The sequence below is a fragment of the Podarcis vaucheri genome (genome assembly GCF_965113315.1).
Source record: "Podarcis vaucheri genome assembly, chromosome: 9".
Lineage (NCBI taxonomy): Eukaryota > Metazoa > Chordata > Lepidosauria > Squamata > Lacertidae > Podarcis > Podarcis vaucheri.
Window position 1 is genome coordinate 4,256,155 of NC_138767.1, and position 16,350 is coordinate 4,272,504.

A 16,350-nucleotide genomic window follows, 5' to 3' on the forward strand; every position below is an offset into this window, starting at 1 on the left:
GATAATTGTGCATTAAAGGTAAAGGGACCCCTGACTATTAGGTCCAGTCGTGGCCGACTCTGGGATTGTGGTGCTCATCTCGCTTTATTGGCTGAGGGAGCCGGTGTACAGCTTCCGGGTCATGTGGCCAGCAGGACTAAGCCGCTTCTGGCGAACCAGAGCAGCGCACAGAAATGCCGTTTACCTTCCCGCCGGAGCGGTACCTATTTACTTGCACTTTGATGTGCTGTCGAACTGCTAGGTTGGCAGGAGCAGGGACTGAGCAACGGGAGCTCACCCTGTCGCGGGGATTCGAACCACCGACCTTCTGATTGGCAAGTCCTAGGCTCTGTGGTTTAACCCACAGCGCCACCCGCGTCCCATAATTGTGTATTGGTCCACAACAAACTGGTTCAAGAAGTGGAAGTTAGTTTCTTGTTAGAACACAAAGAGAACCAAACTTGTGTCTCAGCTCTAGCTGACGACACTGAGCCGCACTCTGTGCAAGGCAGGTTCCTATGTTCCCCTCTAACATTGGCTCCCTCTCCAGTTGCACAGGACCCCAATGCTCCTAATCCATATGAGAAGAGCCTTCTGGCTCAGAAGCCCAGGAACTGATGAGGAGCCCAATTGTGGGACGTCCTTCTGCTTTGGATTCCCCTTCCTCCCCTGGTCCTTTCCCCTCTCCCCGTTCCTGGCAAGCAAAGCCTCTCTTACCACCCACCCCTGCCCTTTGCTCATCCCCACCCCCACCCTTTTGGGGCTGCTGCCAAACCCCTTCTCATCCGTCCTCCTCTGCCCTCTAAGGAGACAACTCTTCCCAGGTGTATCGTGATAACGGATCGTGTTTGGCTTTGCTGAACTCAGATTGTTGCAAGCAAAGAACCAAGTACTTGCAGATTAAGTTACATCATGCAAGAGAGTGTATTCAGAAAGGACTCATTCGGGTGTCCTACATGCCAGGAAATGAAATTCCTGTGAATCTGTTGTCTAAGGTTGTTAACAGAGAACAACTTAGGGTTTATGTACAGCGGTTGCAGTTGGGTTAAAACACAGGTGATACAGGTTACAAGGAAAGGGGGAGGATGTTAGAATATTCCGTTCCACCTTAAGAGGAACAGACATGATTGTTGTATGTCACATGTCTGTTTACACTCTTGCTGCGAACTTCCGTTTGTGTGTATAGCTATTGCTTTTGCTCCTTGGGCTTGGACACGAAGGGAGAAGATATGTTTTTCCTTTTTCCTGATGTATGCTGAATAAACTACCTGTAGATATGCTCTCACAGCCATCTCCTGCCACCTCTGTTTGCGCAGTGTTATTTACTCGGCTGAGTAGAGTGTGCTCCAGCTTCTGAAGCTGTTTCATGCTGAGCCAAGGACAAGAGATGGCCCGGCTTACCGGCCGGTGGGCTGGAGCCAGCTGGGGGCTTGCAAATTGCCCCCGTTTCCTTGGATGCATCCCAACAGTGGGCTCCTAAACGTATCTCAGAGGGACAACGGTGGTTTGCAGGGACATACCTGGGGGAAAAGGGCCGTTCCAAATCCCACCCCTGTGGCTGAAGGAACCATTCCAATGGTCATTGAACTGAAGGTCAGGAGTGAGCTGTCCATCATCAGGTGGATAGTCGTGACAGTCCAATCCGCCCCCTGGCCCGTCGTCGTACGGATTGCTGTGGTGTTCAAACGGTGGGTGGGCAGGAAGGAGCCGGCCATGGTGGGGCGAGGGGTCCTGGGGATTGTATTCGAATCCAGCCACAGGTCTGTTGCCATAGGGAGCACCATAGCTGTCAGGGGCTTCTCTGTCCACAAGGAGCTGCCTAATAGGAGCGTCACCAGCCAAGAAGTAGTCACGGAACAACTGGGGTGTGGAGGGCAGCTGAGGGGAAGCTGGCTGATGTGTTGCAGTCCCGTTCCAACCAATCCCTGCAAAGTGAGAGGCCATTATTCTGGGGAGGTGGAAATCACACCTGCTGTTCTTTGCAAGAATCTCAACACCAACAGCAGGCTCTGTGGGATTGGGGCAGCCCCTCTCTTTTTGCCCTCCTTCTCTCTTAATCTCAAGGTCATGGGTTCTAAGCCCCACGTTGGCCAAAGGACTCCTGCACTGCACGGGGTTGGTCTAGATGACCCAAGTGGTCCCTTCCAATGCTACAATTCTAGGATTCTAGAGCCATTATCCCAAGGGGCACAAAGGATGACTTCCTGGTCACCCACTCACACACAACCCCCCGAAAGCAACTCTCATGAGTCCCTGGTGGGGCAACTGCATTTTTCCAAGATAACTTCCAAATCCACACACACAATTTTGCATATTAACTACTCTGTTAGTGAGTAGTTAGTGAGTATACTCCTGTTAGTGAGTATACTCCTTGAAAGATTCCAAAAAAAATTGGTTTGTCCAAAAATTTTTGCACATCACTTTGTAAGACAGGCAAGCTAATGCCAGTGTACCAGAAGAAGCAAAGATCACCAGTGTTGAAGCAATGATTCTTCAACATCAATTTCGTTGGACTGGTCATGTTGTGCGGATGCCTGATTATCATCTTCCAAAGCAACTGCTCTATTCTGAACTAAAAAATGCAAAGCGTAATGCTGGAGGTCAACAAAAGAGGTTTAAACTGTCTAAAGGCAAATCTAGTATAAACTAGATTTGATTTTTGTGTGTTGTGTATTGTTATCTTTTGATATCTTTTGATATCTTTTGTGTTGTTGTTGTGTGGAAAATACTAATTCACCAACAACTGGGAAACACTGGCCTGCGAGCGCTCCAGTTGGAGAACAGCCTTTACCAAAGGTGTCATGGGCTTTGAAGACGCTCGAACTCAAGACGCAAGGGAGAAAGGTGCTAAGGGGAAGGCATGCGTGGCAAACCCTCACCGTGATCAACTCCCGCCCGGGAACGAATGTCCCCACTGTGGAAGGACGTGTGGGTCCAGAATTGGCCTCCACAGTCACTTACAGACTCACTTTTAAAAATCTTACTTTTTACAGTCTTACACGGCTACGAGCGATTGCGAAAGAAGATCCACTGAGATCCAGCGCTGAGGGCCTTCTGGCGGTTCCCTCATTGCGAGAAGTAAGGTTACAGGGAACCAGGCAGAGGGCCTTCTCGGTAGTGGCACCCGCCCTGTGGAACGTCCTCCCACCAGATGTCAAAGAGAAGAACAACTATTTTACTTTCAAAAGTCATCTGAAGGCAGCCCTCGTTAGGGAAGTTTTTAATGTTTGATGCTGTAATGTTTTTAATATTCAGTTGGAAGCCGCCCAGAGAGGCTGGGGAAACACAGCCAGATGGGCGGGGTATAAATAATAAATTATTATTATTATTATTATTATTATTATTATTATTATTATTATTATTATTATATAAGAAGCAGCAGCAAGTGAAGCCCCAAAACCCCCTTCTCAAAAACTCTTTTACAGCTATAGTCTTCCGGACCTTCTGCAATCTCTGCCTTCCATCCAGCTCTTCCCCTGTTCACACGCTCACCTGTGCCGGACTTCCTCTTCTCAAGCTCGACTCCCCAGGAATCAGCAATGTAGGTCAGCAGGTATCTGGTAATAAAGCGGTGCGCCAAGAAGTTCCAGTGCACCCCGTCTTCAATGCGGAGATGGTCCACAAAGCGAAAGAAGAAATGGAGGTCCAGGACGTCGAACCCGTAGCTGCGGGCGAGGATGGCGCCGTAGAAGTTGGCTTCAATCACGTCCACGGGAGTCGCTTTTTCTACATCCTGCATTTATTTATTTATTTTATTTCATTTCATAGCATGCACACAATGCTTGATTGCGTAAAAAAAATAAAAAAATAGTCCCAAACCGTCTACAAAAAAGATAAAATAAAATTCATCAATAGGAAAAATAGCGCAAGACTTTCAAAAAGTTAGACGCGAAAGACTAAAAAAAAAAAAAAAAGGTTAAAATTCACATCGATTTTCTAAGCATCTGGGTAAGCAATAGGTGATATCAGGCAGGTGGCTGAAAAGAATATAGATATGTCATCGGCCTGGGATCAATAGGCAGGGAGTTCCAAAGTGCCACATTAAAAGATTGAGTTCTTACAAATGCGGAAGAAGTACTAATGGTATACCCTTCAACATTTCACCGGGACATCCCATAAATAACAACACTTTGGAGGTCCCGAGCCCCAAGGAGGTTAGATTGGCCTCAACCAGGGCCAGGGCCTTTTCAGCACTGACCCCGACTTGGTGGAACGCTCTTGTCACAAGAGACTAGGGCCCTGCGGGATTCAACATCTTTCCGCAGGGCCTACAAGATGCAGCTGTTCCGCCTGGCCTTTGGGAATGGACTCAACACCCCTCCCCCGCATTTATTTATTTATGGAACGCCTTATAAGGGATTTTTGCATATACATTTTCCCTCGGCTCTTTTTGCTGGCCCATGTAGGACCAGCATGGATAGTTGGTCCCGGTGAATATTTGACGTTTTCTCCCCTTATGGCTTTGATCTATAGGCTACCACTAAAACGAGGCTGCATTTTAAGCTGCATTTTACACTGTATTCTAACTTATATTTTAATCAACTGTGTGTTTGGTTTTTGTTTTGTTTTGTTTTGTTTTGAATGTTTTAATGTTTTAACTGTATTCATATTTGGTGTTAGCCGCCCTGAACCCGGTCTTGGCCAGGGAGGGTGGGGTAAAAAAATATTATTATTATTATTATTATTATTATTATTATTATTATTATTATTATTATTATTATTTTAAGAAGGATCAAAAGGGGAACACCAGGAAATAATCTTAACTAAGAGATTCAAATGAATCTGCAAACTAGCTTCCAACTATAGTGAGGAGAATCTGCTCTGCTTTATCACTTACTTGCATGAGTGAAAGAAGGATAATACTTATTCAATATATCCTTTCCTACAATCTTAAACCACAGAGCCTAGGGCTTGCTGATCAGAAGGTCGGCAGTTCGAATCCCCGTGACAGGGTGAGCTCCCGTTGCTCGGTCCCTGCTCCTGCCCACCTAGCAGTTCAAAAGCACGTCAAAGTGCAAGTAGATAAATAGGTACCGCTCCAGCGGGAAGGTAAACGGCGTTTCCGTGTGCTGCTCTGGTTTCGCCAGAAGCAGCTTAGTCATGCTGTCCACATGACCCGGAAGCTGTACGCCGGCTCCCTCGGCCAATAAAGCGAGATGAGCACAGCAACCCCAGAGTCGGTCACGACTGGACCTAATGGTCAGGGGTCCCTTTACCTTTACCCTTTTAACAACCAAGGAAGGGACGCGGGTGGCACTGTGATCTAAACCACAGAGCCTCTTGGGCTTGCCCATCAGAAGGTTGGCGGTTCGAATCCGTGTAACGGGGTGAGCTCCCGTTGCTCAGTCCTTACTCCTGCCAACCTAGCAGTTCGAAAGCACACCAGTGCAAGTAGATAAATAGGTACCGCTCCAGCGGGAAGGTAAACTGCATTTCCGTGCGCTACTCTGGTTTGCCAGAAGCGGCTTAGTCATGCTGGCCACATGACCCGGAAGCTGTACGCCGGCTCCCTCGGCCAATAAAGCAAGATGAGCGCTGCAACCCCAGAGTCGGTCACGACTGTACCTAATGGTCAGGGGTCCCATTACCTTTTTATACTATACATATCAACATACCTACACACCTACCCCACACGGACACCCACCAAGTGACTTGACTTCCAGCCGTTCTTGTTACGCTACTTTCTTTACGCTACTTACTTTCAGGGGTCCCTTTACCTTTACAATCTTTAACATTCCCACATGTTGAAGGGAGAGCGAGGGCATAGCTGTCCCTTTTTAAAAGGGAAATTCCCTTATTCTGAATAGGATTCCTCGCAAGAAAAGGGAAAAGTTGACAGCTATGGGCTAGGGGACAGGTTGACACCCCACCCCGCCCCGCCCTGGGTGGGAGCTGGCCCCCCAGTCACCTCAGCTGAGCAGTAGTCTCCCTCCATCTCTTTGTAGAGGGCTCCAGAAGGCTCCTTCCGTATGGGGAGGGCCGTGTTCCAGATGGCAAGGCAGGTCTGAGGAAGGGCCTGATCCAGCCTCTCAAAGAGCTTTTCCAGGTTGAGCTTGTACTGCCTGATGGCCCTCGGCAGCCGAAGCTTCCTGGCCACCTTCTCTTGGTACCTGCACGGAAGAAGGGGGGACCATCAGGATCTTGGTGGGAAGACACAAAAGGATAACAGCATTGGTCTTGGCCAAGAAAGCTGAAGGGTGTTAGGGTGGATTTGATTTAAATCAAATTGATTTAAATCGTGAGTCAGTAAGACTTGATTTAAATCATTATTCTTTTTTACAGAAAGACTCATTCTTGCTGGTATAACCTTAATATTTACAACCAGGTGGAAGGTTTTGTTTTTGGAATAATAAAGAGAGTAGTTTTTACAGGTATATCAAAAGTTACCCATTTGGTTATAATTATTAGAAACACACAGACAGGTAATTATGAAAACGTTGTGAGGTTTCACTGTTTACATTTGGACAACTTTTCTGCTGCTCTTTACTGGAAGGAGGAAAAGAGTCATTTCCTTAATAACAATTTAAACAATTTGTTTAACTGAAACAGTAACATCATAGCATATGTATCCATGTTTGTTAACTGATGTGGTTAAACAATTTAAACAACAACAACTTAGACTGAGTTTTAGCACACATGAAAAACATGAAACAAATTCTTATTTCCTGATGAATCGCCTTTGGACTATAATGTAACTTAAATAGAAAACTATCTTTAGAAAGGTTTTTATTCCAAAAGCATTTTATTTTGAAAATCTGATTTAAATAAAAAAATCTGATTTAAAATGATGATAATAATAATAATAATAATAATAATAATAATAGATTTTTATCCACCCTGCTGTATGCAGAGGAGGGTGAGCAAGATGATCAACAAAGCCTGATGAGGAATAGTTGAAGGAGTTGGGTAGGTTTAGCTGGGAAAAGAGGAGACTGAGAGGAGATATGAGAGTCCTCTTCAAACATCTCAAGGTCTGTCACATGGAATAGGGAGCAAGCTAGTTTTCTCCTGCTCTGGAGGGTAGGACTCAAACCCATGGCTTCAAGATATACAAGAAAGGGGATTCCAAATAAACATCAGGAATAACTTTCTGAGAGTAAGAGCTGCTTGGCAGTGGAATGGACTTCCTTGGGAGGTGATGGACTCTCCTTCCTTTTAGGTTTTTAAGTAGAGGTTGGGTGGTCATCTGACATGGATGCTTTGGCCGATATTCCAGCGTTTGGGCAGGGGGTAGGACTAGAATTCAGTGAACACCAGTAACTCCCAAAGGGAAAATATTTCATAACATGTATAATACATCATTTTGTTTGCGTGCCCCCTTTCCATAGTTCAAACCATCCTCAAGGCAGCTAATATGAAAAACAAATACCGTATTTTTCGCTCTATAAGGTGCACCAGACCACAAGACGCACCTAGTTTTTGGAGGAGGAAAACAAGAAAAGAAATATTCTGAATCCCAGAAGCCAGAACAGCAAGAGGGATCGCTGCGCAGCAAAAGCAGCGATCCCTCTTGCTGTTCTGGCTTCTGGGATAGCTGCGCAGCCTGCATTCACTCCATAAGACGCGCACACATTTCCCCTTACTTTTTAGGAGGGGAAAAGTGAGTCTTATAGAGCAAAAAATACGGTAAATACGTAAGTTGCAAACATAGCCAGAATAGTCATAAGGCGGCATCAGATACTGAATCCTTATGAAAATTACTATAAAATATCTTACAAGGCAACAACACACACACACACACACACACACACGGTCTCATGTTCCCTTGATTTTCAAACCTGGACAGATGTGAATATAAACAAAAGGGTATTTTCCCAATTCTCCACCCTCCAACATGGGATCTTCTTTGGTAATCAACAAAATAAAAAGGTTGTTTTGGAGACCACCCATAGAGGAGTCTGCCCACCACATCTCTGCATGACTAACTGCTCCAGCGGTTATTTTTTACGGAGAGGGAAGCGCAGTTTTTCTGCTGAGTCCCTGCAAAAAGCAGCAACGAAAGCATCCCCAATCTCAGCTGATGCAGAGACATATGAGGTTTCTGATCAGGGATCAGCAACGAAGGGCTGGATAACACAAGGCAGAGGCCGCAGGATCACAGCAAGGTCAGTCCATCTGGACAGCAAGAGCCCAGCACCCGGTTTCCAAGCGTAGGTCAGCCAGATATCTCAGAGAAGCCCACACACTGAAGCAGAGGGCCCTGGTGCCACAGGTAAGCCCCCCTTACCTGTTGAGGTCCCAAAGGCAGGAATTGAAGATGACCACGTCCGGTTTCGGCTCTCTTTGGAGGTCGTCCAAGATTTCCTCCACGTAGTCCGAATAAACGCGGGGAATGAAGTAGTATCGCACCAGGTGGTGATCCGAGCGGAACTCGCGCACCTCCTGGTATCTGTTCCCGCAGCCTACCCCACTATATTTCACCAGTTTGTCATTGGCAACAGACGGCTCTCCCTGCAAGTAGAGATCAGGATCGTACACAAGGCCTCTTCTGCAAGCCCCTTGCAGCCAACCCATTACTGCGAGACCGCCTCTCCTGGTATGCCCCGCGGAGGACCTTAAGGTCTACAAAAAACAACATTTTGTAGGTCCCAGGTCGCAAGGTGGTTAGATTGGTCTCAACTAGAGCCAGGGCCTTTTCAGTACTGGCCCCGACTTCATGGAACGCTCTGTCCCTAGAGACCAGGGCCCTGCAGGACTTGACATCTTTCCACAGGGCCTGCAAGACAGAGCTGTTCCACCTGGCCTTTGGTTTGGCCTTTGGCCTTTGGTTTGGACTCACTCTGACCCTTATGTTTCCCTCCCCTTATGGTTTTGATCTATCAGCTACTTTTAAAATGAGGCTGCATTTTAAATTGCATTTTAACCTGTATTTTAAATTGGGTCCCCCCCCCCAATTATGTTTTTACTGTGATTTTATTGGTGTTAGCCGCCCTGAGCCCGGCTCTGGGCAGGGAGGGCGGGGTAAAAATAAAATTTACTATTTACTTTACTACTACTACTAGAAGTCTCACTCCAGAGAACCACAGAATGAGGGGGTCTCGGTTGGTCAAAAGCCAGCTAACCCCCCCCTGTTTCCATCCTACTGCCGAAAAACTGTCCAACCAGTCGGACGCCCCCCTCTAAGTATAAGACAGGGACTGCTGTGACTGAATAAAAGGAAGAAAAGTTATTGATCAGGGAATATGGATCCAGTTCTGCCCTGAACTGGGGCAGCCAAGTACAAGTTTGCACAATTATTGCTTGTGCAGCAGCTGTGTCCTTGAGACATCTAGGTTTGACTGTTATGGTCCCTTCCAACTCTAAAATTCTAGGATTTTATGAAAATACTTTAAAGAAAAAACCACCTTTTTCTTCAGCTCATCAACAGTGAGCAGCTTGTCGGCCTGCAGGATGGAGATCAGGTCTTTGTATATCGATCGGTAAACTAGAATGGGAAGAAAACATGTCTTGTCGACTAAGGATGCATACAAACATTTTATTCTAGAATCTATGGAGACCAAATACAAGCGGGTTTTTTTTTTAATGTAGTCCGCACACAATCTAGAGCAGGGGTCAGCAAACATTTTCAGCAGGGGGCCGGTCAACTGTCCCTCAGACTTTGTGGGGGGCCGGACTATATTTTGAAAAAAGAATACGAACAAATTCCTATTCCTTGCAAATAACCCAGAGATGCATTTTAAATAAAAGCACACATTCTACTCATGTAAAAACACCAGGCAGGCCCCACAAATAACCCAGAGATGCATTTTAAATAGAAGCGCACATTCTACTCATGGAAAAACACGCTGATTCCCAGACCGTCTGTGGGCCAGGTTTGGAAGGCGATTGGGCCAGATCCGGCCCCCGGGCCTTAGTTTGCCTACCCATGATCTAGAGCTATTGCATATTTCCCCCCTCCAAGAAGCACTTCCGGAGAAATTGGGCTCGTTCCAAAAACGAAACACCTTTCTGGTGTGATTCTGCATTACCCTGCATAAGCATAATCCATTTGAAAACAGATTGACAAAGATGCAGATTGCAAAGGAAACTTCAACTGTGTTTCTGCATGTAACCAGAGCGGCATGGAATACTGACAAATGAAGAATGGCTGATGGAAATCATGGAACATGCAGAATATGTTAAAACTGGCAGCTCTGATAAGAGACACAAACCTAGAATCTTTCAAGGAGGACTGGAAACTCTCTCTGGTCTACTAAAAAATAATTTTCCAAATGCGAAATTTAAGGGGGGGGGATAGAATATATTAAGAAACCTACGTATTTAAGAGGGTGAAATGGGACATGATGGAATTTTAAGAAGCAACTGTATGCAATTGTGCTTATAAACATAGAGGATGGATGAGCAGGAACTCATTCGTATTATAGAATTATAACTGTTGAGCGATAAATTGTGACTCTGAATCTTGAAATACAGTCATACCTCGTTAGGTTTCCTTCAGGTTAAATCTTTTCAGGTTGCGTCCCGCGGCAACCCGGAAGTACCAGAAAGGGTTACTTCCGGGTTTCGCCGCTCGTGCATGCGCAGACACTCAAAATGACTGTCATGGCTAAAAAATTGGCTGCTATTTCTTTAATGCTTAAAAAAGCTGGGTCAGCATGAGTCAGCGGCCTGCAGCGGGTTGAATATATAGAGTGAGAAATGTTAGTTTTTGTTTGGGTTGGTTGGTTGGTTAATGAAAGCTGGTAGTGTTGATGTGTACAGTTGCTCTGTCATTTTTGCACAAAGTCTTTTAAGAATAAAAGCAAAAAGTACTCTGCAAGGATACTCTTCTCATGGACTCTTTTATGCCAACAAGAGTCCGAGGGCCAGGCTAAGGTGACAAAGGGAGGTCAGAACCTTTTTTTTTTTTTGCAAACACTGACAATGCGCAGAAGCGGTGAATTGCGACCCGCACACGCGCAGATGTAGGTTGCGTTCTGCTCAGGCTGCAAACGGGGCTCCGGAATGGATCCCGTTCGCAACCAGAGGTACCACTGTAAAAGAAAAAGAAATTGGGGGGGGGTTGTAATCACCACTTCCTTTCTCGTCGCCCTGTGTCACCATGCAGGCAGGGAATGGTTTGGATAACCTAATGAGCTTTTAAAGTGTCTCAAACAGGCACAACCACTCTCCTGGAAAGCAGGATCTAGAGTCAACCCAGATTGAAAGGAACATATTGAGCACAAAGTGCTCTGGAGTGGGGAGGAAACAGATTTCTGCACTGCAAAGGGTTTGGGGCAGTAGTTCTCAAAAGATGCAATGCATCACACCGGTCTGGCAGGAGAGCACAGCAAGTGTCGCGGGAAGATTCAATGGCAAACAAAGAAACATTTAAACATTTCAGTACAGTTTGGTATCAAAATAAAAACTTTCTGGGGGTGATATGCAACCAGAAACAATATCCCCACGTCTCTTCAAGGGCACTGGCTATTCTTCTACAGTTCTCCACAACATATTGTTGCAAACAATATGCAAACCTATTGTTGCAAATCCCTATTTTCAACCGTGATGAAAGATCAGAAAAGAGAAAGGCTTCCTTGTGTCGAGAAGAGTTTGATTGTCTCAAATTAGACCAAGATTACCCAGGACTGGGACGTGGGTAGCTCTGTGGGTTAAACCACAGAGCCTAGGACTTGCCTAGGACTAGCAGTTCGAAAGCATGTCAAAGTGCAAGTAGATAAATAGGTACCGCTCCGGCGGAAAGGTAAACTGTGTTTCCGTGCGCTGCTCTGGTTCGCCAGAAGTGGCTTAGTCATGCTGGCCACATGACCCGGAAGCTGTACGCCGGCTCCCTCGGCCAATAAAGCGAGATGAGCGCCGCAACCCCAGAGTCGGCCATGACTGGACCTAATGGTCAGGGGTCCCTTTACCTTTACCCAGGACTATCTAGCCCAGGGGTAGGCAACCTAAGGCCCGTGGGCTGGATGCAGCCCAATCGCCTTCTCAATCCGGCCCACGGACGGTCCGGGAATCAGCGTGTTTTTACATAAGTAGAATGTGTCCTTTTATTTAAAATGCATCTCTGGGTTATTTGTGGGGCACAAGAACTCATTCATTTTAAAATACAGTGGTACCTCGGGTTACATACGCTTCAGGTTACATACGCTTCAGGTTACAGACTCTGCTAACCCAGAAAGTGCTTCAGGTTAAGAACTTTGCTTCAGGATGAAAATAGAAATCGTACGGCGGCGGCGGCGGGAGGCCCCATTAGCTAAAGTGGTGCTTCAGGTTAAGAACAGTTTCAGGTTAAGAACGGACCACTGGAACAAATTAAGTACTTAACCTGAGGTACTAATGTATTGTTATTATTGTTAATGCATTGCTGGGGCTTCGGCTAGATAGGGGAGGCAACCTTTTTCAGCCATGGGCCAGTCCACTGTCCCTCAGACCATGTGGTGGGCCGGACTATATTTTGAAAGAAAAATATACAGTGGTACCTCGGGTTAAGTACTTAATTCGTTCCGGAGGTCCGTACTTAACCTGAAACTGTTCTTAACCTGAAGCACCACTTTAGCTAATGGGGCCTCCCTCTGCTGCCACGCCGCCAGAACTCAATTTCTGTTCTCATCCTGAAGCAAAGTTCTTAACCTGAAGCACTATTTCTGGGTAACAGAGTCTGTAACCTGAAGCATATGTAACCCGAAGTACCACTGTACTGGTGGTGCAGTGGTTAAGAGCGGTGGACTCGTAATCTCATAATCTCGATTCCCTGCTCCTCCACCTGCAGCTGCTGGGTGACCTTGGGCCAGTCACACTTCTCTGAAGTCTCTCAGCCCCACTGACCTCACAGAGTGTTTGTTGTGGGGGAGGAGGGAAAGGAGAATGTGAGCCGCTTTGAGACTCCTGAAGGGGAGTGATAAAGCAGGATATCAAATCTAAACTCTTCTTCTTCTAATCTTTTGTTGGAAGCCGCCCAGAGTGGCTGGGGAAACTCAGCCAGATGAGCAGGGTATAACATTGTTGTTGTTGTTATTTATTTTAAAGATCTCTGTTGTTGGGAAGCATTTGCTGGTAGTAATGCAGAGTGGCAAATGATGGGTTGCATATCCTCAACAACAACAAAGCTTCAAGGTTTTAGCAAGCAGATGGATTGAGCACGATAAGCAGTTAAGAAGCACATCAGCGTTCAGACACACGCTAAGCATCGAGATCTGCAACCCACAGTGTTTCCGCAGATCATGTTTCCAATTTATCAAGATAGAAATATACAGAGAGGCAGTTTGAAAGAGGAAGTGAGGCTGCGCTCAAGAGATGGAGAGGCAGAGAGAGGAGGGAGGGACGCGCCGAAGGACAAGGGCAGAGAATTGCTTTCATTCTCCCGGCAAGAGAAAAGGCACCCAGACTGTGTTTCGAAGGCCAGGAATTGTTGCAGCTGAGGAACAAACCACATCCTAATTGCCACATCGAGAAGATACTCACTGGAATCGCCCATGATCACAACAAACTTGTTGTGGAGCAGCTGCTGGGCTTCTTTCGAGGAGAAACTGTGGGTTTCTACCAAGGGGAGACTTGTCATGGTTGCATTCGCGGCGGAACACCTCAGCCCGGCCGGCGTTTTCTCCTGCAAAAAGGAGACAAATAAGGACAGGGAAGACAAACAAGGAACAAAAAAAAACCTCCCATGCCTTTCGGAAGGCATAAAACTATTAGCCCTGCAGCGAAATGTCTCGGCTTGTGAAATGTCTCGGCTTTCCGTCACCTATCTGCCACAGGAAGGACCGTATTAAAGGGTTTATTACCCCTTTGGGGGTCTCCCCTTCAGGGCAACAACAACTGGGACGGGCTCACCACTGGGCAGCCCACTTTCTCCAGCATCCCTGACTTTTCTCCCCACCCAGTAAAAGGTGCATACACTGGAGCACGTAGATAGACTCCGCAGTGTGTCTCCCACTTGGGTCCCCAGCCATTGTCAAGAGTACAGCTCCCACCACACCAATGGCTGTATGTTGGGAAACTATCTCCCGATTGCCAGGAGGCCAGCACAGCTGAACTTTGTTTAGGCTCAGAGACCTTGAGATCAAAAGACTCCCTCTCCCTTCTCAGGCTGCTCTGACACTTACCAGGCTCTTGAGTTGTAAATTACTTTGATAGCCTCCTGAACCTTTTCACACCCAATCCACCCTCAAGCCCCCAGCTGTGCCAGGACCCCGCAGATCAGATAACATCTCATCCTGCCTAGAGTCAGGATGTAATTGTCTCACACTTCTAAAGACAGGGAGTTTTAGAATTAAAGAGACCAGATACCCATTCCCCAGAAGTCCACAGTTTTAACTCTCCCGCAATGCCGTACTCCTGCGTGAACCAACGTTTGACATACCAAGATTTGCCAACTTCGCTACACCGGTAGCCAGGGAAGATGGGAGTTGTAGTCCAACAAAAGCTGGGGAAACCAGAGATTAAGAAACACTGGTCTGCTGAGTCTGCACAAAGCATTAAACAGCCTTCCAGAGACCAGGCGTTCTTTCTTGATAACCCAGCTGATCACCTCTGTTGTTGCTGCCAAAATGTTCCTTCTGGCCCTGAACACTTCTGCACAGTGGCAGCTCACGAACACTGCCCACCCCCAACCAAATTTGGTGGAAGGTTTGAGCAAAGCATTTAGCACCGAAGCTGCAAATCAGCAGGAAGTCAGCTGTTTTGAGCTCACTTCCCTTTCTCTATAGAGCAGCTGGTGGCACCTCTGTCTTGGCTGCTAAGATGTTATCTCCCCAAACCCAGGTATCACATCTCGGTTTGTCTGGGGGAGATAAACCACAGCCGAAGGTTCAGCTGTAACTCTCGAGTAGGGCTCTGCAATATCAGGCTTTCAACACTGTGATATGCCACCAACTAAACATTGAGATATACTGATATACCACAATGTCTGAGCTGGTGGAGCTGCTTTGGAACTTTGTGACATATCACCAGCTAAACCACTATCATTCAGCCCAGACACTGAGGTCCAGCGCCAAGAACCTTCTGGCAGTTCCCTCCCTGCAAGATGTCAGGCTACAGGGAACAGGCAGAGGGCCTTCTCGGTAGTGGCTCCTGCCCTGTGGAACACCTTCCCACCAGATGTCAAAGAGAAGAAGAACTACTAGACTTTTAGAAGACATCTGAAGGCAGCCCTGTTTAGGCAAGTTTTTTATGTTTGATGCTGTATTGTTTTAAATATTCAGTTGGAAGCCGCCCAGAGAGGCTAGGGAAACCTAGCCAGATGAGCGGAGTATAAATATTATATATTATATTATATTATTATTATTATTATTATTATTATTATTATTACTACTACTACTACTACAACTACAACTATGCAAAGCACCCTGCAAGGCCACAGCAGGCAAAAGCTGCTTTCACTGTGATGTCAGGTGATTTGATGAGTGGCAAATCAGCAACATGGAGTAGACCTGTTGAACCAACTTAGCAACGTTCATTCATTTCACCAGGTCTACTCAGAGTGAAATTTTATTGATTACCACCCAAAGTGCCCCTGCCTTCAATGGGTTAGACTCCTTGCAAGGCACACACAGTATGGCAGTCATCATCACCACCATCATATTTATTCATACTCCGCCAATCTAGCTGGGTTGCCCCAGTCACTCTGGGTGGCTTCCAACACATAAAAACATAATGGCCGTCGGGGTCCCTTCCGATTCTATGATTGTTGTCTTGGAAGGTTTTGTGGGAAAGACTCCCACAAAACGACGGTTAAATGACACCCAAAATCCCAAGTCCCCAGCACAGCCTCTAACAAAAGCCAGGACAATGACCTTTGGCACAGGCACCTTACATACAGAACAGCAGAGGCTCAGAAAAGCAGTCTATAAAATTGTAGCAATAAGCGGATCCCATGTTTCCTCTGACTATCCAATATAGAATCACATAACTGCTAAAATTCACCGGTTTGACCGATTTCCTTGGTTCTAAGGCCTAATGACTCCTCTGGAAGAGGGGAATCCACCATCCCTTAATGATAAGGTCACATACTCCTTCCCCCTCGTTGCAGGAATTTATGTATAGGTTGGGGGGGGGGTTGCCCCTCCAGCAGATATCATGCACATGCAGCCCACTACCAAAATCAGCACAATCACTTTTGTGACTTGTCCCCACAAAACACTTCATCACAGTTTATTCAAAGGGCCTCTGCTGCATGATACCAAATGTAACAATTCACTGATAGATGTATCTATGTACTGGCTCACTGGGGAAACTTCAGAAATTCCTATAGACATGTGAGCTCAGCTCCTCAGCAGCCCCTCTGCCCGAGTGATAATCCCTGGCATCCTGATACCTGAGTGCCAGACAGGTAGCCATTCCAGAAATAACAAACCCAGATGAAGACAAAAGGATGTGATTAACTTGGCTGGGAAACAGGGAAATGTAAGTATCTCTTTTGTTACACTTGATGGGTGT

At 46.4% G+C, this 16,350-nt stretch overlaps 1 protein-coding gene across 1 annotated transcript in view; it reads right to left on the reverse strand.

Moving 5' to 3' along the window:
* Positions 1-16,350, reverse strand: part of LOC309540031 (PC-esterase domain-containing protein 1B-like) — a 39,780-nt gene that overhangs the window by 2,637 nt on the left and 20,793 nt on the right. The window contains exons 3-8 of the mRNA XM_082236615.1: positions 13,378-13,519; positions 9,324-9,403; positions 8,207-8,430; positions 5,888-6,089; positions 3,472-3,712; positions 1,500-1,904 (exon numbers count right to left, since the gene is read on the reverse strand). Coding sequence (XP_082092741.1) covers positions 1,500-1,904; positions 3,472-3,712; positions 5,888-6,089; positions 8,207-8,430; positions 9,324-9,403; positions 13,378-13,474 — 1,249 coding nt within the window. The 5' untranslated portion in view covers positions 13,475-13,519. The remainder of the gene's footprint in view (positions 1-1,499; positions 1,905-3,471; positions 3,713-5,887; positions 6,090-8,206; positions 8,431-9,323; positions 9,404-13,377; positions 13,520-16,350) is intronic.